The sequence below is a fragment of the Cupressus sempervirens genome, chromosome 8 (genome assembly GCF_028749045.1).
Source record: "Cupressus sempervirens isolate cs-2001-9-10 chromosome 8, ASM2874904v1, whole genome shotgun sequence".
Taxonomy (NCBI): Eukaryota; Viridiplantae; Streptophyta; class Pinopsida; order Cupressales; family Cupressaceae; genus Cupressus; species Cupressus sempervirens.
In genome coordinates this window covers 601,441,716-601,469,682 of record NC_143125.1, presented here as the reverse complement: position 1 = coordinate 601,469,682, position 27,967 = coordinate 601,441,716, and the positions used below count along the sequence as shown (strand labels likewise).

Here is a 27,967-nt window from a genome sequence, read left to right as displayed (position 1 = left end):
ATGAATTTTTTTGGCTGCCAATCTTTGTCATCAATAACTATATTCTTGATTCTAGAACCTTCACTCTGTACCAGTGAAGTTTTTATTAAGCCCTTCCTCTTTGTTACGATGTGTTTTCCTTGTTGCCAACACCTTTCTACTAAATCCATGGTGTGGTGTAACCTTTTCTTTCCGCACGGTCCGTTCACCTTGTACCGTACGGTGGAATCTTTCCTTTTTCTGGGTTCATACAATATGTTCTCCCTCTTGTACTGGCCATACGGTATGTTCTTTCCTTCAGCTTCAGCCATAGCCGCCTTTCCTTCTTCCGCTTCTTTGTATTCCTTCCGACATTCATTTTCTTCTCCTTTATTACCTCCATCGACCCTTAACATATTACAACTCAAAAAGATCTCGTAGTCCTCCATCTACCAATGGAGAAGGCTGTTCACCAAGTCCAAGTCATCATCATTAGACCCTCTTTCCAGTCTCAATACTCCCTCTTCATCAAGTTTCATTCTCTTATTCCCCTCGTCGTCCCCCCCACATTTGCCTTCGAAATCGGATGACGTTGCCTCCTCACCTATCATCTATGTGTGTAAGTTGATTACAAATCTTCAGCCTCCATGTTCCACGGATAGGATATTTTGTTTCCAATCACGTTTCACCTTCACCTATACCAGCCAGCCTCGTCCAAGGATGGCATCATACCCTTTTCTTTTTAACAGGATGACAATAAAATCCAATAAGAATGCCTACGTCCCGATGGTTACAAGCTACGCCATCAGGGTCCCTAAGGGCTTAATTCTATGCTGATTTGCAGTGAGTAGTTGAAATGTAGGTGGCCACAACATAGGTTGTCCCAACATTTTTCATACATCCTTCCGTAGTACGTTTACTCTTGATCTTCCATCTACAATTGTATCTGTGAGTACGGTTCCCAAGATACCCATCTCTACTACTGCAGGATGTCTTCCCGTAATGAGTGCCAGTAGTATTGGTTCTGATGGAGTCGCTCCACTGCCATCCTTTCCTGTCTCTTCCGTTGCTTTCGGGAGTGGTGTCATGTTCAGTATCATTGTTCGCAACTAAGGCATTGTAAGAAGAAGGTCATTTAACTTCATAGGAACTTCCATTTGCTTTACCTACCTTATAATATTTTGTTCTGTTAGGTTCCTCTTTGAGGTGATGGCAGTGTCTTTTGTTTGTAATTTCTCCATTTCCATTTGTTTTTCCAACTCCGTTTGTGCTTGTTACAGCCTCTTCTTTTCTTCCTCTGTATCTGGGTACATTGCCTTATTTACTTGTTCACGAGTGATGGCTAGTATCTTCTCATCACATGCTTCGATGCTTAATAGGTTCACCCCTTGCTTAGGGCATTTTGAATCCTCATGGTCTTTCGAACCACACCATTTGTACAATAGTTGTGTTTCCTTCGTGGTACAATCTCTGGCGAAGTGCCCCCAAAGATTGCACGTATAGTATTGTATCATCGGCTGTTCACTCGAGTTGCATTGTATCTGACTTTGGCCCCCATTATTGTTATTATTAATTATGTTGTTACCACCTCGTCCACGTCAGTTATTATTATGGTATCCTCCTGAGGTTGCATCGTTGTTCGTGTTCGTTCTGCTGGACACTTCTTGTGTTAGTAACACTTGCTGTTGTCACTTTGACTTCATAATAAACAGGCATTCCTAGGTGGAATGTCCCACAATCTGGCGAATATCGCAAAATTGTTTGTTCAAGCAAAAGCCCTTTGTGTGGCCCTCCTCCTTATAGTCCATACACCACAATTCCCCTTTCACTGAGTCAGGATTCTTTTTCAGATTTTTTAATTCCTTCATCATCTGTAACATATCTTTCTGCAACGCTCAAACTTTCTTACTTCATTCTTAGTCGTTGCTGCTACTTTCAGAAGGTGAATCGTCCGAGTCCGACAATTTGTATTTCTTCTTTTCGCTTGTTTTCTGCTCACTCTCCAGATCCATTGCCCGATTATACACATCTATGTACAATGCTGGAGGTACAATTTTCATTTTTTTCTTTAGTGTCGGTCGTAGCCCTTCAACAAACCACCTATTCTTTAATCCGCCCGCTGGTTGGCTCTTCATCTTCCCCACCAACTCTTTCAGCCTTCTTGCATACACCCGGATCATTGCATTCTTTCCCTCCTTCGTACCATACATTTCTACCACAATTTCATTATTGTCTCTTAATAGTTGGAACTCTGCTATGAATTCCTTCCTAACTTCTATCCATATAGTTACTTTCTGCGGATCAACATCCAAAAACCAATAAATCGTAATGCCTTGCAGAATTGCTGCGAACTGCCAAACCCAGTCATCCTGGTCCGTTGCACCATTCGTCATCCATATTGTTTCGCATGTTTTGCAATGTCTGATCGGATCTATCGTCCCATCATCGCTGAAATTCGGCAATTTTCTTTTGGTCCTGCCATTGCTACTTTCTTCTAATTCTATAGTACTTGTGTACCTACATTGTTCTAAGCACCCACGTTCTAAGTACCCGCATTGTTCTGAGCACCCATGCTATTCTGCACAACCGCGCTGCTTCAAACAACTGCCCTACTTTGGAGAATTGTGTTAACCGGTAAGAAAAAATCTTCCTCAAGCGAAGTTGTTCGATTCTCTTCCTGTATCCGTTTGTCGAGTGTATAGGAAACGAAGAGTTCACTCCACGGTCATGCTCCTTCGGCACTTCAAACCGTGCAAATTACTTCCCTTCTGTTCGGATTCTCTACCCTTGGCATATACAAGTTAAGGAACTCCTCCCTTGTCTCTTCCACCAAATTCAATCGATGTTAAGTCTCTTCTAGCAATTCCTCAAGACTCCTCGGTCTCCTAGGTGAATGCACTCCCTCCGTCTGTGGTCTTCCCCCCCCCCTCGGTGTCCGTCGGTAAGCTGTTGAAGCTTCTGTCTACACTCCACCTGTTGTGCTAAAATTAATACTTCATGTGTTGTTCGTATCTCATCCTTATCTTTTATCTTATTCCTATCTTTATTAAGCAAATTCGGCATTAAGCTTCATAACACCTCCTTTGTTCTAAGTTCGACTAGCAACGGTGCCAAATGTTTACCACACAGGGTAAACGGATACTTATCGCATGTAGTACAGTAACATATAACACAGAACAGATACTTTATTCATACACGCAATATGCACTCCAATGCTTATGATATGATTATGATGATGTTCAATAGTCCCTTCTGGACAATGTACATATACTTTCCCGAAGGAGTGACTCAACTGTCACGCGCCCTTTCAGATACACTTCTACCCATCGGCTACAATATAGAATTAACGACAACATCCTCCCCCTAAAAAGTAAAGTCATGTCCGGACGATAATTACAAGATTACCGAGACAAATTAACAAAATGGAATACATTAACTGTGACCACCTATAACAGGATAGATCTTTTTCCTTCACATCACATTCACATTCCTCCCGTGCCTGCACCAAACTGATCTTCAAAACACGTTGCATCTGTAACCTCTACTAACACAATACTATCTCCTTAGCCAATCTGACCTTGATAGCCATCCATGCTGCGTTCTTTGCTTCCAACTCTTGGATACGCTGACCCAAGTGTCGCTCTACTGCCTCCAACAGGATGGTCAGCTCCTCCTGAGCTCTCTATGCATCCACCAAGACAACCTCATGTCCAACACCTACTCCAAGTGCCTCAAAGCATAGCACCCCTCTCAAAAGACTTGCTCCAGTGCTCTCTCCTCAAATATCCCAAGCATACCAAAAAACAAGGATAGAGAAATATAGACTAGCAACCTGCAATTCCAATTAATGTACAAAGAAACACAATTTCTTTTACAATCACAACGAAGCTCAATAAAGCTTGCACCTTGGCCTTCTAATGTTTATTCTATGTTGGAATTCATAGAATAACGATATCAGTATGCCTAATGGGCTGATGGCAGGATGTCCATGTGCAGATGTCTGTATGCTTGAGATGCAGATGTTGGTATGTTGGTGTTGGTATGTCTGATCTACTGTATGTCACTGCTGATGCTGATGATAGCTCTGTAGAGTGAGGCGGTATTGCTGATGCAGATGTAGATATTGCCGGTGATACCCCCCTCCAAGTATGATATTGTTGTTATTGCCAATTGGTATAGTGCTGATGTTGTTACCATGATATGATATCATAGCCGTCGTAGATATATATGTTTTGCCGATGCTTATCTCTGATGTAGCTGATATATATGTTGCTCTTGTTACCACTGTAACATGATATCAGTTTCCATGGACATGATGTGTAACTGCAGATGCTGATATTGCAGATGTATTGGGCATGAAAATAAATAAAATTCAGTAACTTTTATAGCATTCATATGGATTGTGGAAATCAATATGCTTAATGGGCTGATGGCAGGATGTCCATGTGCAGATGTCTGTATGCTTGAGATGCAGATGTTGGTATGTTAGTGTCGGTATGTCTGATCTACTGTATGTCACTGCTGATGCTGATGATAGCTCTGTAGTGTGAGGCGGTATTGCTGATGCAGATGTAGATATTGCCGGTGATACCCTCCTCCAAGTATGATATTGCTGTTATTGCCAATTGGTATAGTGCTGATGTTGTTATCATGATATGATATCATAGCCGTCATAGATATATCTGTTTTGCCGATGTTTATCTCTGATGTAGCTGATATATATGTTGCTCTTGTTACCACTGTAACATGATATCAGTTTCCATGGACATAATGTGTAACTGCAGATGCTGATATTGCAGATGTATTGGGCATGAAAATAAATAACATTTGGTAACTTTTATAGCATTTATATGGATTGTGGAAATCTAATAGCTCTCACACATGAAATCACCAATCGAAGAGATGGTCTGATCACCGATCTTGAATGCCAAGAATGATATGCTTGCTGATGATCTTGATCACAATATTTGAATGAATGGAATGATGGTAATAGTGCATGTCTTTCAATCCAATTTTTTGTTTAAGAGACTTCATGAAATTGGGATCAATAACAGACTAGGGAAGATATTTCACGTCTGAAACTACAATCTCCCAATCAAGAAGTAATCGATGATGAATAATGCTCCAAGATGGCCAAACAGCTCCTTAAACAATCAAGTCGGTCCATAATACAAATTAGAAGGTGGCACCGTAAGCACAAATCAGAAATGACGGGCCTAAGGATGCCGCTAGAAATGCTTCCCATAATCCAACTCCCTTGCAAAGCAAGATAATGGTCCATGGGGATCAAATGGACCGCGCAAAAGGGGCCAGTAATGAAGCCTGATAAGGAGGGGAAATGACACTTACTATAGTTTCTTCTACTTTCACTCTCCCTAAATTTGAAAACCGACCTTCCGTAATGAACTCCTTTAACAGATCTTTTTGCATTTGGCAGGCCTTGTTCGCTTTGCCAAGATAAGTTGAACAACTGTAGTTGCAGTTTTTAGGTGGAAGATTACTTGCATTCCATATAATTTCCTTTTTAAGTTTTAATCAAATTCATTGCAAAAGATTATATCCTTTCTTCTCTTCAATCTTTTAAGAAATACTTGGAAACTATGTGATTTGTTTCAAAAGCTGAAAATGGACTCTATTTCATAGAATATTAAGTAATTAAAATTTTCATAGTAGGTGGAAGCGAGAATATAAAAGAACGCTTATAAAGCAATGGGAAAAGTGCTGTACGGTCACTGGTAGCCTTATATTAGCTACTGTACGGCCTAGAACAACACAAGGAGAAGGTGACTAAAGTATCATTTCAAGCCGTACGGCCACCACAATAAGAGGAACCTTTAGACTATCACCGTAGGGGCTACGAGTACAATATAGGGCTATTGAAGGGAGCACCGTACGAGGAACACCGTACGGTTATTGCATGGTATAAGAAAACACTGCAATACTGTATAGTTTGCATACAAGAGTAGCATACGGCCTTCACAAAAGAACACTATATGGAAGGAAAGGAGAAGCTTTGCAAAGACACTATACGGCCACATGAGAACACTGTATAAGGGAAAAACCTTGCAAAGACACCGTACAGTTACATAAGGACACCGTACAGTCACAGAAGGACACCAAACGGTCACAGAAGGACAACGTACGGTTACAAAAGAATACCGTATGGTTACAAAAGACAATATATTGCGTGCCTCGCCAAAGAATAGAATAGTATGGCCCATCAAGAGATAGATTACTATAGCAGATCATACACCATCGTACGGACAGCTATGGAAGGAAGAAGTTGACCGTACGGTTGTACATTATAAGAACAGCATTATAAGGAACTCAAAATCATTGTACGACCATCATCACAAAAAAAAAACAGAGACAAGGAGATTGTTAGAGTAAATAATTAATTATTTATTATTTATTCTATTTACTTAAGCTTACTTAGGTAAATGCATTTATTTAATATTTTGTATTTAATGCATGTAGTGGTTAGTTGTTGACAACACGGGAGTTGTTCCCTTCTAGCATGTTCCACCTTTTTGTGGAATTGTGCTTGGTTGTCAACCTTATCTTCTACCACCTTCTAGCTTGTTCTACAAGCTTCCTTGAGGTCTTTATAAGCGACCTCTCTCTCTTTGTAACACATCTCATTATCACATTTCATTGTAAATACATTTTCATCGTGTTTGCATACTTATTGTCTCTCATGTCCGTTTAGGGTTTTTCCCTTGCTCCATGCTCTTCCTCTCCTTGGCTTCTCTTTGACAGTTTCTCGCATGCAGGTGATCTTGGACGTCTTCGGAGTTGGCTTTCATCAACTCCAACATAGTATCAGAGCCTTCCTGTTGCTGCTTCGTTGAAGGATTTTTGAAGCCGTTATTTGAAGTCACGAACCCTAGTTTGTTTGTGCATTTTTCTTCAAATCAGGGGAACAACAAATTTTTAGAACACTTTCAGCCCAAACGGACGCTGCCATTAGATCCGGAAGGCCGTTTGCAGTCAGTCATATAAAGCTTGTCTATTTTGGAGACAACTCCGGGAGGCAAAAAAAATTTAGCTCGCAGGCACTTCCGTACGAACTGTACGGACGATTTGCAATTTTAAAAATAAAAAAAGGAGCGAAAGCCATGCCGCTGCAGAGCCGCCTGTGACCCGCTCACGGCCCGCCACAGATGGGCTGCGCTGCCCCTGCTGTGCCTGGCCTCCTCTACTGCCCGCAAAACGCAACCCCCGACGACGCCTCCCCTGTCACAAGGGGCGACACCACTGCCCGCCACTCCTCCCGACGGTGCATCCTGAGTTCTCCGCTTCGCCAAGTTTAACAGCCAATTCGCCACCCGTCCCTGTTGTCAATCTAGTCAGCAGACAACTCAACGCCAGCAGAGGGTACGATTGGCAGTTTGAACAGCTCAGCACCCAGTCAGCTGTAGTCTGCATGACACGTGGCAAGGCTGCCACGTGGCGCTTTGCCATGTGGAACCTGCCACATCAGCATTTTTCCATGTGGCACTGCCACGTGGCTTCTTTTTTGTGGTGACGGTGGTTTAGCTGTCAAATTTAATCCCAACTTCTGCTGATGTCAGCATGATGTCAACATAACGTCATCAAACCTTGCATACACCTCTCCTGATTCTGTTTTGGAGCTACTCTCGATTTTTTGGCCATAACTTGAGCATACGGAGGTATTTTTCCGATCCGAAAGAAGCGTCGGAAAGCTGGTTCCGAGATGCAGACATTGGTGCAAGTATTTTTAGGTTTGATGCTTTTTTGTAGCCTGTTTTTTCAATTAAAGTCCGAAGTTCTGTTTTTGACTCCGGCATGCATATCTTTTGCGTCCCATGCCCATTTTTTGAAAACTTTATATTTCTGGAAAGCTAGTTCTGTTTACTTTTAAGAAATGTGGTCCTTTTCCTGAGTTTTTGGCCCATGCTCTTTCTATCATAATTTGGGCATTTTTGCTATATGGTGGATATCTTGAGTGTTTTAGGCCCGAGGACCGTTTTCTTGGCATGGTTTCTCGTTTTTGGCTGTACTTTCTTTTGAGTCAGCTTTTTTCTTGTTTTGATCATTGTAGCTATCATTTTGAAGCACTTTTATGTATCGCACTGAGATAAAGTGCCACTCTTGCATTCCGGGGGTCATGAACGTTGTTTTGAGTCAGTTGTACATGCACTATTTTTATATAGCACCATGGGGGGGATAGTTGTTTGCTGTTTTAGGCATTCTCCCTTTGTCAAGTGAGTGTCCCTTCCACGACATTAGCCCCATGCAGCATCAGTGTGACCATGTCTTTATAGGTGTCTATACCTCTTCCTCTCTCGTCGTTCTTGGTTCGTCTACAGAAGAACTTTGGCCCACCTTCTCAGTTACCTATCATCACACCCTGTCTACATTAAGGGGGGGTTATGTTGTCGTTCTAATGCATCCTTGGTTCGATGGTTCAATAGTGTGAACTATGTATTCAATGGTTGATCCTATGTACAAGGCAATTGCAGTGGCTGGCTACCTATGCATTTCGGTGAGATGGATCATCTACCATATAAAAATGCTCGGTTCATGCCTTCTTCTTCCTTGGAGGTTCTTCAAATCAGCAATTTCTCTATTTGATGGCAGATTTGCGGCTTCTTCATGCTTCAGTGGTGCTTCTACATGATCACTCCTTGTTTCTATTTTAGAGGACATTTCCCTAGTTGGAGGCTTCTTCAGTTCTTCACTAGGTTCTTACCTCTCTTTGGGGGAGGGTTTTTCCCACGTGGTTTTCTCTCTTTCCTCGTTTTCAGAGGTTGCATTTTGTTGCATTGTACTTGGGTACCTAACATGGCCTTGTTGCCGGGAGCCATTCTGCATTCTGCATTTCTTAGTTTTGTGAGCTTAAGACATTTCCCTAAGTTGCACTTAAGGGGGGGTGTTAGAGTAAATAATTAATTATTAATTATTTATTCTATTTACTTAAGTTTACTTAGGTAAATGCATTTATTTAATATTTTGCATTTAATGCATGTAGTGGTTAGTTGTTGACAATACAGGAGTTTGTTCCCTTCTAGAATGTTCCACCTTTTTGTGAAATTGTGTTTGGTTGTCAAACTTATCTTCTACCACCTTCCAGCTTGTTCTACAAGCTTCCTTGAGGTCTTTATAAGCGACCTTTCTCTTTGTAACACATCTCATTATCACATTTCATTGTAAATACATTTTCATTGTGTTTGCATACTTATTGTCTCTCATGTCCGTTTAGGGTTTTTCCCTTGCTCCATGCTCTTCCTCTCCTTGGCTTCTCTTTGACAGGTTCTCGCATGCAAGTGATCTTGGGCGTCTTTGGAGTTGGCTTTCATCAACTCCAACAGAGATATCCCATACGGGTAGGACATTAGAAGCTTGGAGGAAAAGACCATACGGCCATCAACTAGCAAGAGAGAAAATTACAAAACTCGTGGTATTACCATACGCTGTGCAAATAACACATTAAGTGGATGCCATGGAGTAATATTGTACACTATACGGCCGAGAAGTTTGCAAAGGGAAGTTGTACATGCCACTGTACAATGTATGGACGTTGTATTGAGGTCTAAATGTTTCGATTTCATAAGTGAAGAGAGGAGTAGAAGCCATCTAGCCATATAGTCTCAGGAGGAGAAACAGTACACCCGTACAGTAGATAGAGCACTGGATAAAGGAGTCGTACGGATCTGTATAGACGCCATCAAAAATAAAAGAAAACTTCGAAATAAGTGTGTACGAAGGCAATAGACCTAATGGTTTTTTGTCCTCTTCAAGCAAAACAACAAATAGGTGACAGTTATTCATTCAGTCGATAAAAGGGCTTGGAAAAAGAAATTGGAAGAAGATTCAAAAACAACTGCAGCCATGAACAGGAAAGTAAGGACTTTGCCATTCAAAGTCCATGTAGCAAGAGGGACAAGTACAGGACCAAGCAAAAAGAAAGGGAAGCAACCATCACAGTCGACTGCGACGGTGGATAATCCAACAGCGCAAAATATTTCACTTGAAGGGTTGAATGGAGCAGAATGCAGGAAGTGGTGGTGGGAGAGACCTGATAACCATCCAATGAAGGCTAGCATTCGAAAAGCACAGGTTGAATGGGTAATACAAATGCCTGTTAACAATATCCAAAATTATGAAGGGTTTTTGTGCCTCATGATAGACATGTACGATAGGTTCTCTCGAACCAGTAAGTTAGCCTATCTTGGTTGCAACTTGGTAATATCATTCAGATTAGCGGACTTCATACAGGTATTCAAGATGCCCGATCATGCACAAAGGAGGAGGAAAATAGATAGCAAACCCAAAAATTGAGTCGGGAGGTAATGACACAAATGATACAGCTGGTATGTGGGGATTTGACACAAACAGAGCAAGAAGCTCTCATGGATGCGTTGAAGGGTAGAGGATTGAAGCAATCCAACGTGCAGGAAGGCCACTAGCATTGTCTTATGGATATAGTAAAAAGTCGTCTCACAAGATCTACTCGCGCTTCAAACATTTCATTCCCACAGCTGGTGATGATAAATGGGATTCTAAATGGAAGAGTGTACGACTAGGCTACGTTGTTGGCAGAACGGATGTATGAATTTATGACACTAAAACACAAGACATTCTACATGCCACACTATGCCATCGGGTTATTCTTGGAGGCAACGACGCAAATGATCCCCAACGATGCACTAGAGACCAAACTGGGACCACTTGCTCCAAGCAAATCAATGATCATGCAATGGAGGCATCTCAATATACTGGGCAGCAAGACCACGATCAAACAGAAACGACCAAGACCAGACAGCGGAAATATTGACAGTGGTCGCAAGGAGACTTCTTATGAGGAGAGTGAGACCAATGAGGAGGATGAAGAGGACGAGGAGGTAAAAGTAATTACAGCTACACCATTGAGATTTTCATTGCCTACACTCTCAACAATGGCATACTTACTTCCCATAGGTATACATAGCATTCTCGGGTTTGGCCAATTCAGATAGCCAGTGGTGATGACTCCGACTTCAATTGCGATTCAGCCTGCTGCAAAGACACTAGCTATTCCAGAGGCATTAGCAAAGGCACATCCATCACCAATGGAGACAGTCGTTCTGGAGGTAATGATGGAGCCTGCTCAAGAGGTTTTGCTAACTATGCCAGAGGAAGGGGCTAAAGTACTTATACCTAATATGGAGACGGACACTCACAAAGGAGTGATAGAGATACTGATAGGAGAGGGTTTGAGGACACCATGTGTTCATTTGGACCTAGTGGGTTCAAATGTAGTGGTCACGGTGGATATAACATTGTTAGCATCACTTGAGGATCCAAACAGAGAGAGTAGAACCCAAAGTTTGAGCACATATCTAAGCACAAGGTTTCACCCTACCCCAACACCTCGAGCGATACACCTACGCAAGAAGTAGCTCCAAAGGAAGATCCTCTACACACACAGGTGAAAGGAAGTCACCTGACATGGACTGATGGATTACCACACAGCCTATTGAGCGGATGGTGGAAGCAGTAGAGAGGGCTATAGGTGCTTAGCAATAGCTTCCAATAGTGCCAAAAATAGGGACAAAGGCATTCTTCGCTAATATAGCGACTCTAGTGACTCAAGCTCGCCAAGTAGTGGCCTTTGCAGAGATACAGGCCTTGGACTTAGTAGTAAAGGAGCTAGAGAATGTGAGATCCTTTATGAGAGTAAGATGTTCGGTGGCCTTTACAGTTTGTTTCAAGGAGCGAGGAGCGTTGAGTGTGGAGACCGCAAAGATGCATCGGGATTGGGCCACTACGAAAGATCCAGGTATGGAGAGCCAAGTAGAGGCTTTGCCTCAGGAGATAGTCGAGATATACAATGATGCGTACTACACCCTTCGAAGGAGCCAGGCAAACCAAGTAACAGCGCAAAGGGCTCAAGAGGAGTCAGCTACTAGGCTAGCCATGGAGAGGGCAGCCTGGGAATCCAATAGGGCAGCATTGTTAGCCCAACAAAGTCAACTACAAAAGGTGGTAGTAGAGAAGGAACAGTTAGCAACAAAGGAGCGAGTGATAGAGGAGAAAGAGAGAGACCTTGATGAGATTGCTGAAATGATGCAATCAGCTTTGGAGCTTTAGATGGAGGCTGAAGCAGAATTGAAAGTATGAAAAGAGCAAGTGTATAAGCTCCGAGCAGAGTTGAACAATCTTAGAGCACAAATGGCTACTACACCAGGGATGCATCCCTCTTCTTAGTATCTTGATGTAATTAATTATTCTGGTTGTAATTTGAGTTTTGTTCCAAGGGTTGTCTCTATTTTGTCTTTCGGAGACGACTTTACTTTTTGGGGGGATGATGTTGTCGGTAAATTATATATTGTAGCCAACGGGTAGAATTGTATTCGAAAGGGCGCGTAATGGTTGAGTCACCCCTTCGGGAAAGTATATGTACACCATCCGAAAGGGACTATTGAGGCATCATCATAATCATATTGTAAGCATTGGAGTGCATATTGCGTATATGAATAAAGTATTTGTTCTATGTTATAACTTATTGTACTACATGCAATAAGTATCATTTTCTGTACGATAAACAATGGAGAGATATGAATTGTAGCCAAAGGTTAAGATACATTCAGAATAGATTGGAATAAACAACAATTTAATGTTTTCACCTGCATGCTATTGTTTGAAAAGTCAGTCCCTATATCTAATCACCAACTTGGAGAGCCACATTGGTGAGATGCAATCGGGGAAACCCATAGAAAAATTCCCTCTACTACAGATAAATGTCACAAAGGCTAGAATTTGAGCCAGCTGCAATTACTTGTATAATATTTGAATATGCCAAACATGTAAAAATGAAAATCAGCCTAAAGTAAGTGAAGAACAAACAATGTACAAGGAGCTGATGATATATTAATTTGACCTTTGAGTCTTTAATGTTGAAACTAGAGCCTAGAAAACTATGAAATAACCAGCAATAAGAAAGATATAAAACTAAAACAAAGAACACCAGAAATATCCTGGGAAAACCCTTCGAGAATGAAGGGAAAAACCCAGCCACACAACACAAAATACCTTTATTGATAATGAAATGTTCAAGTGTATAATGCCCATCGCTTAATGCAATATATATAACAAAAGAAGAGACCCTTCACATTATAACCGAAGGTCTCTTGAAATTCTTATAACTCCTATAATTTAGTATGACTCTTTGAATATTCATGCCTCAATGCATGAGAATGACAAATGTCATTTACATTTAATGTTACAATTTAAAACTTAAGTGTCTCTTTCAGCTGAACGTAACAATAACGGGAATAACATTCATATTTTCAAAGATAAAGATCTCTATCGCAGCTACCATCTTCAACTCCCTCTTAGCCAAAGAGAGATCTTTAGCTGAACAATCACACAAGACTGCAACCAAAATGCTAACAATAAAATCTCATCTCATATATCCTATGAAAAACATAAAACAATCAATCATATTAATGGAATCACTCAACATGAAAACTTGTAACAATCAATCATATTCATGGAATCACTCAACATGAAAACCTATAACAATCAATTATATTCATGGAATCACTCAACATGAAAAGATTTGCAAGACTCATAGCTAAGCCTTTGTTCATGAACTCTCTCAACGTGAACTGTCATGGAATCTCTCAACATCACATCCAACTCCCATCGTGGAATCTCTCAACGTGATGACATCATGGACTCTCTCAACATGATGTTCACTATCACATAGTGAAAGAGCTATCATAGTTGATCTTACAATCTCATTTATTTACACAAGAATAGAAATAGACATAACAAGACTTAGTTCCATTTAAGTCTCAAATTTTACAAATACCACATAGTGAAAGAGTTATCATAGCTGATCTTACAATCTCATTTATTTACACAAGAATAGAAATAGACATAACAAGACTTAGTTCCATTTAAGTCTCAAATTTTACAAATACCACAAGCATCACAAGCATATATAACAATGAAAGGGTTTTCATAAGTACTCCCTCTTAATTATGAAACTTCGCTCTGAAATTAGCATCTTCCAAAGCAACCTGTTGCCTTTCTTGTTTCAGCTGAAAAAATGAGAGATCAAAGATCAATCAATTAAAGATACCAAACAATAGTATATTCTACTAATATTCAAGAAAATGAAAACTTATCTCGTGTTTGTCTCAAAATTTTCCTTGATGCACAAGAGGAGTGTAACCAAGAATCTGAGGGTTCCATTTCAAGTACAAGAGCCAAAAATTTTCACCATTGCAAGCCAACTTCATGTATGAGAATTGTGCTTCTCATCTTTAATCTATCCAAGAGCCACTAAACAAGATTCCAAATATCATGATGCCCTTCCAGACATCCCTTAAGTTCTGCGGAGGCCACAAAATCATCCCTGATGCCTTGGAAAATCTGTGCTACTAGAGCATTCACAATTTGTTCAGAAGAAGATGCAATTTTACGATTCCAAAGATTGCTTTTCAGTAAGTCAACAAGTTGCATTTCAGATGATTGATTTACTGTTGCTTCTGTGGTATTCAAGGTTTGGCCAGGTCTTATATCTAGACGAGGCTTGATTTCTTGCATGCTACCATTTTCAATTAGTCCAACTATTGAGAGTTACCTGCTCCCTATTTGAAAAGAAGACTACAAACTGGTGTAGCTCAGCTCGATTCTTATTGTGAAGTGAAAGGTGACATAGCATGTTGTACTCATGAGGTCTTCCATTCATTTTTCTCGACACACTCGTTTTGTTGCCTTAGCAAATGAGTAGAATGCAGTTGAAATACGTTTTACAAACATATCATGTCCACATAGATATTACCCATCTTTCTGAAGTAAAAAAAAATAGTAATCGGAAGTAGACTCTTTAAGATATGGGATAGCCTGACATTTGCAAAGAAATGATATGAAACCGCCCAAGAAATTCAAGGGCTGACAAGAACCGATAATTTTTCTTTAAAAACTAGCAACTCTAGCATTACTGACAATCAAGGGGGCGTTACAATAACAAAGTTGATCTAAACGAAATAAATGATGCCGAAGAAATGATGCTCGAAATGCTTTGACAACAGTAAAGAGAGAAATTTCCACAAAATACCTGCGACTGTGAAAATGTATATTATACAACTCAAAGCCACTGAGGAGGAAGCATGGTTCATAAAAGGAATTTATGGCGGTATAGAAAGTGCGTGAGGGAATGCGAATTATCTGCTGTCGTTACACCCACAGCATCAAAATAATGAGCTGGAGATGAATAGCTTTCGTGGCTCAGCTATCCTACAATTCCCAACAAATAACTTCCGCTTCTTGCAATTAATCTCAGCGGGATATACCTCAAAGGAAATTGAAGAAAAGTTTGACAGGATCAGTTAAAACAAGCAATCAAATCATAACCAAAGATTGAAGTCACGTAGTCACTTTGAGTAATCTCATGCACTAAAGAAGGAATCTCATGCTCCGCCCTTAGAGAGAATAGAAGAATATAATGAAAAAAGAAATAATGATATCTTCTAACGATCAACAACAGTGAAAAGAAAAGTGTAGCCCATTTTTTGTGCGAGCGGATTTATGCCTATAAGTCGGCATTGCAAGCATACAATCTTCTGCAACCCCTCAATCTGATTGTGGAGCTCTCTGCGTGCGTCCGTCACGCACTGCAACAAATTTTCATTTCTGAGACATGCCTCGACGAAGCCATTGAAACCCGCCATTCCCTTTACATTCTTCGTGTAACTGTGCCCGTAGAAATGGTAATAGTGATTGCTACAAACCGTTTAAGGAATACATATATGCAGAAGTGTAGGGCCCTGCAAGGTTGTGCAGATTACAGCACATATAGGACCTAAGAATAATTTCAGCAGATTGGGCGTGCCGAACAATCGATCTATATATCTGTGATAAATCCGCAATTAAAGATGAGAATTTAAGGAGCTTGAATACCCTCATTAGCATTCATAATATAATAACAACAATTTAGTCTATAGATAAAATATAATTTCATAAGAGCTAAAAAAAAGAAAAAATTCAACACTCCCTGTAGATATCCACGGTCAACAAGATAACAGTAATAGAGATTTGATGAGACTGATTTCAACAATCTAGAATGGAAGCTTCATCGGTAGCTTCAAATCAACATGCTCTTGTGAAGCCCCATGCACCCGATGCACCTAGCTACTGTAATTTGATCATTGAACCTCCATCTCAAGATGTAGCATGAATATCTTCATATACAGATTCAGGACTGCCTCCATATTATTCTCAGTTCTTTTAATGTTGTTATCTGAACTTGGCTCTAATACCATGTTGAAACTAGAGCCCAGAAAACTATGAAATAACCAGCAATAAGAAAGATATAAAACTGAAACAAAGAACACCAGAAATATCTTGGGAAAACCCTTTGAGAATGAAGGGAAAAACCCAACCACACAACACAAAATATCTTTATTGATAATGAAATGTTCAAGTGTACAATGCCTATTGCTTAATGCGATATATAGAACAAAAAAAGAGACTCTTTACATTATAACCAAAGGTCTCTTGAAATTCTTATAACTCCTATAATTAAATATGACTCTTTGAATATTCATGCCTCAATGCATGAGAATGACACATGTCATTTACATTTAATGTTACAATTTAAAACTTAAGTGTCTTTTTCAGCTGAACATAACAATAACGGTAATAACGTTCATATTTTCAGAGATAAAGATCTCTATCGCAACTACCATCTTCAACATTTAACCCACTTAATTCTTACCTAATCCACCATATTCACTATCCAAATATTTACAATAGATAAAAAGTAATCTGACAAGGTGACAAGACCATACTCCAAGGACATGTTTGACCCAAGTGGAGCTCTGGGTCCATCCCAATAACCGCCCATAAATGCCTGGTTATTCCTGGACCACTTCTGGGAAAATCCTGGCATTCCTAGAACAGATCATACATGAATCCAAACCAGAACAAGAGGGCTCCTCCCATTTCTGCAATTTGGTTTGGAATTGATATAAACCCTCAGAAACCAATTTAAATTATGTCTACATTGTGCTTCAGTTTCTACATAAAGTGTCTCCTCTTCCCTGCAAAATTGCCTACCACAGGCCATTAAAGCATCTGATGATATAAAAGAATATGCTATGTCATACTGGAATCGACCTTCGTTGTCTGTTCAAGTATTTCCATAAAAACAAAAGGTAGCACTCATTTGTAAACACCCAGATATTAAAGAAAACACCATACCAATTGGTGACAATGCCTTTAGAAGTCTGCAGGTGCTACTTATTGAATATTCCATGTCTTTTGACAATAACTGATTAGTAATTAACACATGCAACAGGACAAGAATCCTCTTGATGAGTAAAAGTATAGCACACTCCAAGAAGTTATTAAAGGAATATAAGGTATCAAGCCTATTCAAGGTACATGATTAATAAAGACTATCACTTATGCCACTCAGGAAAACATAAAAAATGAAAGGTTTTCTGCAACTTGAGTACATTCTAAGGCTCAACACCAAACTTTACCTAATACCTACAACACTACCTCAAATAAATGAGCTATTTCCTTTATGGAACATGTTCAACAAAATATGTACTGACTTTGAGACAACTGAAACCAAAAATCAATGAAGATGTTTCATTCCCACAATGTTTAGTGATTGATGTGCTCAAGCCTTCAAAAGGATATATATCACCAAAAAGAAAAATGGAAATAAAATATGAGAGTTTATCTGTTCTATGCCATATCTGTAATTTATTAGAGAGTAGAGAACATAGTTTCACATAAAACATCTCAGTTTTTATAAGCATTGTCCTCTATGAGAATAAGGAACATAAACTACCCGCACTTCAAATTTGGAACATCATCAATAGATTGATGGAACTCCATTGGTGGTGTTGGAGCCTTCCAAAAGATTGGCTGCAGAATAAACATCAGCATTCAGCTCTGGTTGTTAATTCCAGATTTTATAAAATTGGGCTGATCAAACTTTCTTACAAGCATACATTGTTTACTATGAAAGGAGCGGGCAACATATCACAAAGTGGGATCACTCGATCATGCACAGCTCTCTTTACTGGGTCTTCAAACAATATTGCCTCCACACTTGAAGGTTCAATAATGCAACTTTTAGTAGATAAACTAGCAACTGTTATTGAGCGTAAATAAACTGGCTCTGTTAAGAAATGGGAAAGAAGAGCCCCTGCAAGAATGAAGTGAGAAAATACAATCAATTTCAGATGCCAAATTAAACTCATGTTTGGAGTCCATACCATACTCTGGACTTACAACATTATGCCTAGATGTTAAAAATAAGTAAAGCCTAAACCAGTAAAGCCCATATATGTATATATATAGGGTGGTTATGATATGAAAATGTATAGAAGAGCAATACAGATCAATACAATCTATCTAGGAGCAGGAATACTTAAAGATGTTAAATTCCCACAGTTAATAATAGTAGACAAGAGTTGTTTCTGGATTCAACAGCATTAGATTTGTTATATACCTACAGATTTCAAATTGGTTTTCATCAGATGCTATCCATATTCAATACAAGTATCTTGTTTCAATGTGTGTGAGCAGGCACAAGGAAAGATATTTGTGTAAAACTTGGCAAAGATGAGTGGATTTCATGCATAATTGATTTTTCTATTTCAGGGCACTCTTCTATTAGTCAACTTTTATGTTGAATTTTATCCACCATTTAATTTCTTGTGCAAACTTAGGCTTGTTACAGGGTCCAAAAATATCTAGTCACAGATGAATTCAGCATATAAAGCCATACCCTGCTCTAATTTTCATCAAATAGTGTATCACAAAGTTAGGCATCATAGATTTACTTTGCATACTTGTAATTCCAAAGTTATTTCTCATTCATTTTCTTCTGTTTTGCAATTTCTTTTGGATTGAGATTTAGTTTACTACTAAAATATAGTAAAAGAACGAATGGTAGGTTAAATTTGTTTCTTGTTTATTGGTGTACAACAGTATGTAAGGCTAAGAGTATTCAACACATCTTTGTATGACCCTAAAATAGGACATAAGTAAATTACTTTATCATGTTGTGAGACAGCTCTAGATTTATAAGTTATTTTGCAGATGCACAATAACTAATTTGTTGCAATCTGTGGGATTTGGGGAGGAACATTAGATAACAGTGACCCCAATTCGAAAAGCTTAGCCAAAATCCAAAGAAGGAACTGCAAATACCAAGATCAAACTAAGAAAGAAATTATATTATTTTGTAGCTCTGACCTCAGACTCGCTGTCTGGCTTGGGCTTGATCACTGATGCTAGCACCAACTCTAATGCCCTTCATCATTCTCATGGATCGTGATCACTGCTCAGGTTTCTCAATACAAAGAGAGTGCGGACTTGTATCTCAGCATGGGCAGTTGTTAATCAACCCACAAGTTATGTAAACTGCAATTACCATTTGTGGGTGCTTCAAAAAAGATTATGATTTGTGCTGGGTCTCATCAACTCTTTCAACTTCAGCATGCATAAATTGTAATAAACCTAGTCTAGTAAACAGTTAAAGCAATTTAAAGGCGTGGTTAGCTCCTCAGTTGGCAAAGTATTCACCAGCTTATTACCCTATCTATGAACCTGATTATGAGAGAGAACCAAAATGATGGAGAGTTGTGAGACCTCCTACGTCAAGGAGCTTATGAGCCAATTTTCAGCTCTATTTAATTATTTGGTATTTTGTTTACTTTTCAGTTCAAATTAAGAAAATTGATGATTTATTTTAAATGCCAATTGCAAGAGTTGGAGCGAAGGCCAGGACGTGTACGATCCTGCAGAAGCAGATGCAGATCACTGTACAATTGAACTGATAAATCAGCCCTAGGCAGAAAACTGGGAGGTCATTTGTAGAGGAAGGGAGCTCTAGTGCTAGGGAAGTAGGGGTTTTTGTGGGAGACAAGGCAGATTGCAGACATCTCTGAAGGAAAAAAGCTTTCTGGCAAGCTCTAGTTCCATTAGAGTTTTATAAACCCTTCCAAACCTCTAGCCTTGGACTCTAATGATTTTGAGAACTTGTTGGTGGGTGCGGGATTAGCTGCTAGACAATTGTAAAAAGGCTACAAAAACTCCTCAAACACTTCCCATAGTTGTGGATAGTTTTGTAAGCTCCAGCTCATCGAGGATGGTAATAACTGTCCCCTTGAGGTGTTACCTTCTTTGGACAAGTTTTCTTAAAAAAGGGGCATAAATGAGGCACTGACTAGGGGCTTGTGTTTCTTTCATGGAAAAGGGAAAAAGTAAGTGTAATGACCCCTTATTTCAATTATTCTATTTCACCTAGAAGAGATAAATTAAGCATAATATTATCTTATATATGCCATAAACAATATTATCACAACTCACCATGGATTAGTATCATATTTACTAACCAAAGTAGATTTTATTGTCAAATGCACACTGCTTGCACAATCAACAAATACTAAATTTTAGATATCCCAAACTACGTGGATCTATCTCCCCTCATTAAATCCAACATAAGATGTAAGAATTACCATGACCAGGGCACCAAAACAGTCTGCAAGTGGTCTCCCTATTTTGGGACTCTCCCAACTTGTGATCAAATTACTCCGCCACTCCCCTCACAAATTCCTAATCCTAAGAAGGTATTAGAAGTGGAACTAGATCCATTAGTTTTGAGATTCCATATGATTGGTTTATAATAATGCAAGTTTTATACAAGTCTTCAAGGATTCATTAGTATTTATCAAGTTGTGTATGTAATTATGTCAACAAAATTTATATTCCCTATGCTAAGGTGAGTATGTTTACTACAATGTAATGTTCTTATTTCCTTTATCTCTTCCTATAAAGAGTATCAAATTTGGCTTTCCATATATATAGAATTTCTTGTTTCTTAGAAATACTTTTTATTTGAAATTCATTCCTTTCATTAATATGTATACATGTAGAGTTTCTTGTTTCTCATGTTGTCCCTCATTTTGTCACCACAAAATGTAGGTAATAGTACAAAACTTTTTCAACTAGTTTCGCATTTCTCTGAGATCATTCATTATTTAATTGGCTAATATTGATCAATCAATCAACTCCAATTCATAGAATTATCCCTTTTAATAAAGGCTTTCGTTAAGTCTTTTTCGTTTTTCACTTTATTAAGCTTTTGCTTGATTTATGAAGCCTTCAATGTCCTTTTTTGTGTTTCCGAGTGTGTGTTTTAATGCTTTTGGTCTTTTAGTTTTGTTCAAACCCCTTCTTTCGGTTTTCCCTTCAATTCAGTATATCTTAGGGCTTAATCGGGCTTAACAGTCAAAAGATATGACAATTTAAGTGCCCAAAAACTGTTACCTCTATTGAGTAACATGGATTTTTTTTGCAAATGTAATAACACTGCTATTGTTATTGTTGTATTCCAAATGCAGATTTGAATCTCATATAAATATGAGAGGAGACATGTCTCTATAGTTTATTCATCATTTAATTAAATTTAATATATTAACAAAAATAATAATATGTATAACAGTTTATATATAATATAATATAGATTATATACTATAATATATATTATATACTATAATATATATTATTTAACATGAATAAGTATATATAGGAAATGATGATTTACCAATAACAATAATGTATCTCAGATCGAATCAATGCAATTGAAGCTACAACCTTAACACTCCCTCTTAGCTAGGGAGGATTTGTAGAACACATTATGCTTTTAAGAATTTAAGGATATTAACATATATTCATCAACTTAGATGTTATCTTTCAATATCATTCGAAGTATGATTCAACAAGAAATGTCAATCACATGATATTCATCATAGTTATATTCTTTTGGTATGTGCACTGGCATCAAAAAACCCTTGGTGCCTACCAAAAGAATATGTTATATCCTAGTAGGATATTAGTTGTCTGATTTCCAGCACTTCGAGACATCAACTTAATGTAGTCTATCAGATAACAAGAGATCACAATGTCATGGTCTCTATCATGACAAGTATCATGATCTTTGACACTCTGGGACAAGAAATGAAGTCTAATCATGATGCATTTGTTATCATGACTATCAGCACTCCAGGATAGCAACTTAATGTAGTTTGTCATGATAACAAGTCAAGCTATTGATAAGATCGTCACCTTACAATAACAATCCTCTAAAAAAACATCAATGAAAGATCGTCACCTTTCATGACATAATCCACACATGCAAAATAGTAACCACCATGAACCAACTCAAAGGGTGGAACAAGGAGTTTCACCTCAACTTCTCTCTCACAGAGAAGAATGCATTACAAGAAGTTTCACTTAGAACTTCTCCCTCATAGAGAAGATATCATTCACAAAGGATTGCACCTCAAAATTCTCCCTCTAAACAATGATCCTGAGAAGTTGGGTCCAATAGTTACTCCCTTAGGGACTCTGTTCTCCCAAGGATGCCTATTGAACTCACTCTGAATCTGATACCGATCTTCTGACTTTCTAGTGATAAGTCAATACTTCCTCATGATGCACACAAGAGTAGGCCCATCAAAATCATGCAATCACGTATTTTAAAACCCGATTTGTAGGTTCAAGAAAAACAAATTCCATTATGGTTTGCATAGGTTCGTGTGTGTTTGTGCGTGTATTATATATGCAAAATAATAAGAGAAATATTCAAATATACATAATTGTAAAATTTAAACATTTCATAGTATGAATCTATGATGCTTGATGATTGATCAATGCCAAAAATAAAGACTCGATCATTAAAAAATTAAATACTCAATCATTGATCTATGTTCAGGATGCTAAAAAAAATCATCTCATTGAATTATTTAATTACAAAATGAAAATTCAAAAAATAGTTCACTAAAGTTTAAAACATGATTGAACGTTCATGAATCATGAAAGTGTTCATCATTAATCAATCATCAAATGGATTATCAAATAAGTTTGGATCAATAGGGTCTGCAACAGCTGCCTGTGGTAGATCAATATCATTATTGGAACCCAAACCGATCCCATTAACACTAGAGGGTGTAGTGTCATCATCATCACCATCCACATTAAGTAAAGTGGCTCTAGCAAGATCCTAAATGGTCATATCCAACCCAATAGACTCGAGTGGTACATCCCAAAGCTTCTTTACCCCCCTCTTGTATTTTTGATCCTTACGTGCCACGAGTCACAAGTTGTTGTGAACAAACACCAAGTCTTATCCAAATCCACTCAGCGGGAGAAGAGCTCGCAACCCAAAGACAAAACCAAAAAAAATTACAAGACAAATCCAAGATGTGAAGTATTAAATTCTACGATGCAAGTGGCCAAGAAAAAAAAACCTTCAAAATTTCCTTGTGATAAGATCTTAATTGCATGAGGTTGGAGGTATATGTAATCTTTCCCATGAAGGTATCATGTAATAGCATCCATTTTGCCTTGATTATTGCTAACAATAGGGTTTGCATCTTTTCTTGAGATGAATAATTCAAATTCCATCGCAACATTTTCCCTTGCCTTTGGATTGTTGAAGAGTCTACTAAATGCCCTCTTGCACTCACTAGCATCCTCAACATCTCTCCATGATAGCACTCTACCCAAAACAGCAAGTACTTCTAGAGAGACAGTGTTTCCAACATCACTTTTAGGACGTTTCGTCCGAGTCAGTGAGTCAAGTTACTTCAGCCGGGTCAAAATGACCCATGAGCCTGGCTTGGCAAGTCAATTGAGTTGACTCACCTTACTTGCCTAACTTGGCAGGGTGACTCAACTGACTCGGCTAACACATCTAACTCGACTGATTTTTAATTTTTTTGCCTTTGCAGTTACGTAATCAATGTATGTTATGTATGTGATCAAATTACCTTCTATTTTATGATGTTATTGTGTCTTTAACCTTTATTCAATAATGGGTGCATGGAATTAATTTAAATTCAAAAAACTCTAAATTTCAAGGGTTTTATCACTTTGTCGAGTCGCAAGCGAATCCAAGCCGGGTCACGAGTCGAGTTACCCTTATCGAGTCCGAGCCAAGTCATGAGTCGAGTTACTTTGACCGATACACTCCGTACGGTATTATCTTGGCAAAGTTCGGGGCTCATCCTTTCAGGCTTAGTGCCATCTTCATGTTGATCTGATTCATTCACCACCTAAGAGGCTTTGCGAACTTCGTAGATGATCACCATAGATTCTCCTACCTCGCTTACTGCTCCTCAATTGATATTGTCAACTCTGATTTGAGGACCAAGGCTCATTTTTGGTATACCCAGACCACTACCTTATTGAGCTCGATCGGGATTGACATTGATCATCTCCCGCCTTACCAATTCTCATTGGATGCTCCCGCCCATCTACTCCCCTCACAGCAGGAGTTGAATGGGCATGTCAAACTTGATATATATAGACAATACATCACCACGACCTAAACTAACCCTCCTGGGGGTCTCACCTGGGGATGACCTTCTACTCAAAGCACTTTTTGGAGACCCGTGACAGGATTATTGTGCATCCCTTCTACTTGAGTCAGCGCTGGAGTCACGCCCTCCGCATCTTTTTGGGGTCTTTCAGAGTAGGTTCCCACTAGCTTCAGTGCTAGATGGATCACCATTTGACCAAAGACAACCAGATTTGCCACCTTTGTACTTTGTCTGAGTTAGAGACTAAGATCCATTTCATCTTTCGATGCCCCATTTATTATGAGATCAAAGGTAGGTTCCACTACTTATTCAAAGACTACAGATCCCTTTTGGCCTTTTTTAGTTATTCTAACCAACAGTGCTTAGCGTTTTACCTTCGGGAGACCTCACATCTCCCTGATCTCACTTTACAGTGCATGTTTCCTCAAAGTCAGGCCTCGGATCAGCTCATCACTGCCTTTTTCCCTCTAACGTCCTCCTCTAGGGTCATGAAGCAACCGCTTGCTACACCCGTCGCCGAGCACACTAGATCTGTTAGACCTCGTCGTGGATTCACCAGACAATGACACGCTATCTCTAGTGTTAGAGATAGACCCGAAACCCTAGTCGCCCTAGGCCTTATCCTTCGGTGTTGGATTTCTTTTTACCGAGAAAGGATATTTAGTCCTTCTCTTATATGTTGTTGTTCCCTTTCTTTGCTTTCTTGTTCGCTCTTTCTCAGACACCATTTGGTGCTCTTGTTGGGTTGTTTTTCTTCCCTGTGGTATGTTCCAGTCCCTTAGACCCTTTTTTCGTCTCTTGTTGGACATTAATATCATTATCTTATCTTATCTGCTATACTATCTAGGAGATAGAGCATATGCTAGGTGCAAAGCTGTAGTTATCTTGTTCCAACGATGAAGAACAATTGCTTCCACCTTTCTGTATAAGGCATCCTCAAGATCATTCTCTCTCCTTTGTATGCCCTAGGATATCAAATGATGTTCATGTAAGTTATTTTGATGTAAGTTGCATTAATTAAAAATTTATATCTCTTTCAATAAAAAAGGATAGAAGATTATATTATAACTTACCAATTTTACTTTCTCCAACATAGTGTTCATGGCATCATAGATGTCTCCCAAGCATAGTTTATCACTATTGGAAAACAAAAGCATAGACATGATAGGCTTGATAAATACTAATACATAATCCACATGAGCCCACCAATCATCATCCAATATCATTGTTTTCACCTTTTAGGCCCTCGTTCTCTTGCATTGCTTCCAAATACCCCATTGGTTACTAGTAACCATTTGTGACAATGCCTCCTTCACCCTCACAACTTGTCTAAGAATGATTGTATGTGATACAAAGCCGGTTTAAACCACCTAAGAACATGTTAATAAAAAGTTAATAACACATTTGGAATACGTAAGAAACATGAAAAAAAAGTTTTTTCAGCTATGTAAAACATGACAAAATGATAAATGTAACTAAATAAATTAAATTTTTAAATTTACCTTCAATAATTCCAATCTAGAGAAAGTTCTAAAAAATTGCTTGTTACATATGACAGTTTGTCACAAACATCTAAATCTCCTCGCCCTCATATATTTTTTTCACTCATTCAACTTGGGTGCCAATTGCTTGCATCACCAAATTGAGGGAGTAGATGATGCATGGTGTCCAAAAGAGGTGATCATATCTAGCCTCTACCAAGGAACTTGCATTGTTTGTAATTACTTGGACAACATTGTCATGACCCATCAACTCTATGAAATCAATGAGAATCCTAGTAATGAACTCTACATCATTTACTTCCCCTCCATAGTCAACTGCCCTCAAAAACATTGCTCCCTTGGTGGATACAGAAGTTACATTGATTAATGGACGGTTTTTGCAATCTTTCCATACATCAAAAATAAAAGACACCCTTGTTTGAACCAAAGAATCTTTGTTTGGTTTTAGTTAGGCCTCTGCAATTTTTCTTTCACTATGCAATAAAGTGATGTACACCATTTCATATCTAGGGCCTTGGTAACCAGAACATGCATTTTTTAGTCCTTGCACCATCTCCCTCCAATAAGGCAATCTCACCAAGTTGAATGGAAGACCGTTCACATGAAGGCAATGTCCAATTTTTTCATCAACAATATCTCTTAACTCATTTTGAAATGCATTATATAAGGGGCCCCTCTTGCGGGTTCATCCTCCCTAGAAGCATATGCAAGAAGGAAAATCTAGAGGCTGGTTGAGTGGGTGGTGTTATTGTTTTTTGTTTCCTAGTATAAGCACATTGTCTCCCTTTGGCAACTAATTTGTCAGCATCTTCTTGTCCTTTTATGAATGTTGCTAGTCTCCCATCTAACAACCCCTTCTTATCTGGCCCTGGGCCTTTACACATATCAATCCCTTTACCCTAGGGCCCAAAAAATGAAGTTTGACTCGGAAGTAGCAGCTTCTATAATGTGTTACAAAAATGTATTTCCAAATAAACCCCCCACCTCCAAGACATTGAAAAATTATTGGAGTGCTTCTCCATAAAGGATACCCTTTATCAAATTTAAATTTTTGACACCCTTGCCCACCCACGGAGATTTGACTACTCATTGTTTTAAAAAAAATGAAATAATTTTTTTTGAGACCCCTGCCTACCCATAGAGCTTTGACTTCTCATTGATAAAGGATACCCTTTATCAATTTTAAACTTTTGAGACCCCTGCCCACCCGCAGAGCTTTAACAAAAATGAAATACAAACATACTTCAAAACTTGAAAGAAATTTAAGATAATTCAAAAACTTGAAACAATATATCAAAATACTATAGAATATGGTTGAAATACATGCTTTAAACACTCAAATCTGCTTTTTGGAAGGTATTTGCCACTCCACAATCAATCTCCTTTGAATACAATAACCTCACTTCAAAAAGATAGAGAGAGAAAAATGAGAGCAAATGTGAAATGAAATGTGTTTGGAGGCTCCATTTTAGGGTCACTTTAGGGTTTGGAGAAAAAGTGATTTATAAAAAAAACATTCTTTGGCCTGTGGGTCCCTTGCGGTCTGCATGGGATTACCCAAGGTTTGTGCTGGATTCGCACAAGGTCCCTGTTCAGACCTGTGGATCCATTCAAATCTGTAGACTGGCCCATAGATCCAAACAAAGACCCTGTGCAAATCCAGCACGGACCAGTCCATGAACCCGAACCTGATTCTAGGGTCCCAGATGTGCATCCAGTAACATAGGTAACATATAATCATAATAAGATAACACTATGATGTGCATTGAATTCATATTTTGATCTATCAATGAAGAAAACCCAACTTAATAACTCTCCAAATTAAGTTATATGGTTGTTTTTTAAAAATGTCATACAAATTTATGGGTCAATTTTGCGAAATTTTGCCAAGCTTCTGAATAGTGATGTATATTATAGGGTTTATTATCATGTAAATATTGAGATTGCCATGTTATCACATTTTCTTGCCATGGCTTGTGATCCAAACCAAAAGCTTCTTATGTTGCAATATATTTTCACCACCTTAAATTTAAACCCTTTATTTATGTTTACATTGTTTTATCAACCAAGTCTCTGTCCTATGCCTCTCTTCTTTAGTAATTGTATGCATCTCAACTTCAAGTTTATAGTTGTCATGCA

The 27,967-nt window shown here is 38.6% G+C and overlaps 1 protein-coding gene across 16 annotated transcripts in view; it reads right to left on the bottom strand.

Moving 5' to 3' along the window:
• The window catches only part of LOC149543864 (denosine deaminases acting on tRNA), a 195,287-nt gene that overhangs the window by 67,371 nt on the left and 99,949 nt on the right, over positions 1-27,967 (bottom strand). For 13 of the 16 annotated variants that reach the window (XR_016355702.1, XR_016355698.1, XR_016355700.1 and 10 more), the window contains 2 exons: positions 17,943-18,139; positions 17,780-17,856 (listed from right to left, as the gene is read on the bottom strand). Coding sequence is in view for 4 of the 16 variants with exons in the window: in XM_089798535.1 (XP_089654661.1) it covers positions 17,780-17,856; positions 17,943-18,139 (274 nt within the window). In the remaining 12 variants the exon portion in view is untranslated. The remainder of the gene's footprint in view (positions 1-17,779; positions 17,857-17,942; positions 18,140-27,967) is intronic. The other 3 variants (XR_016355703.1, XR_016355701.1, XR_016355704.1) reach the window with 1 other exon arrangement.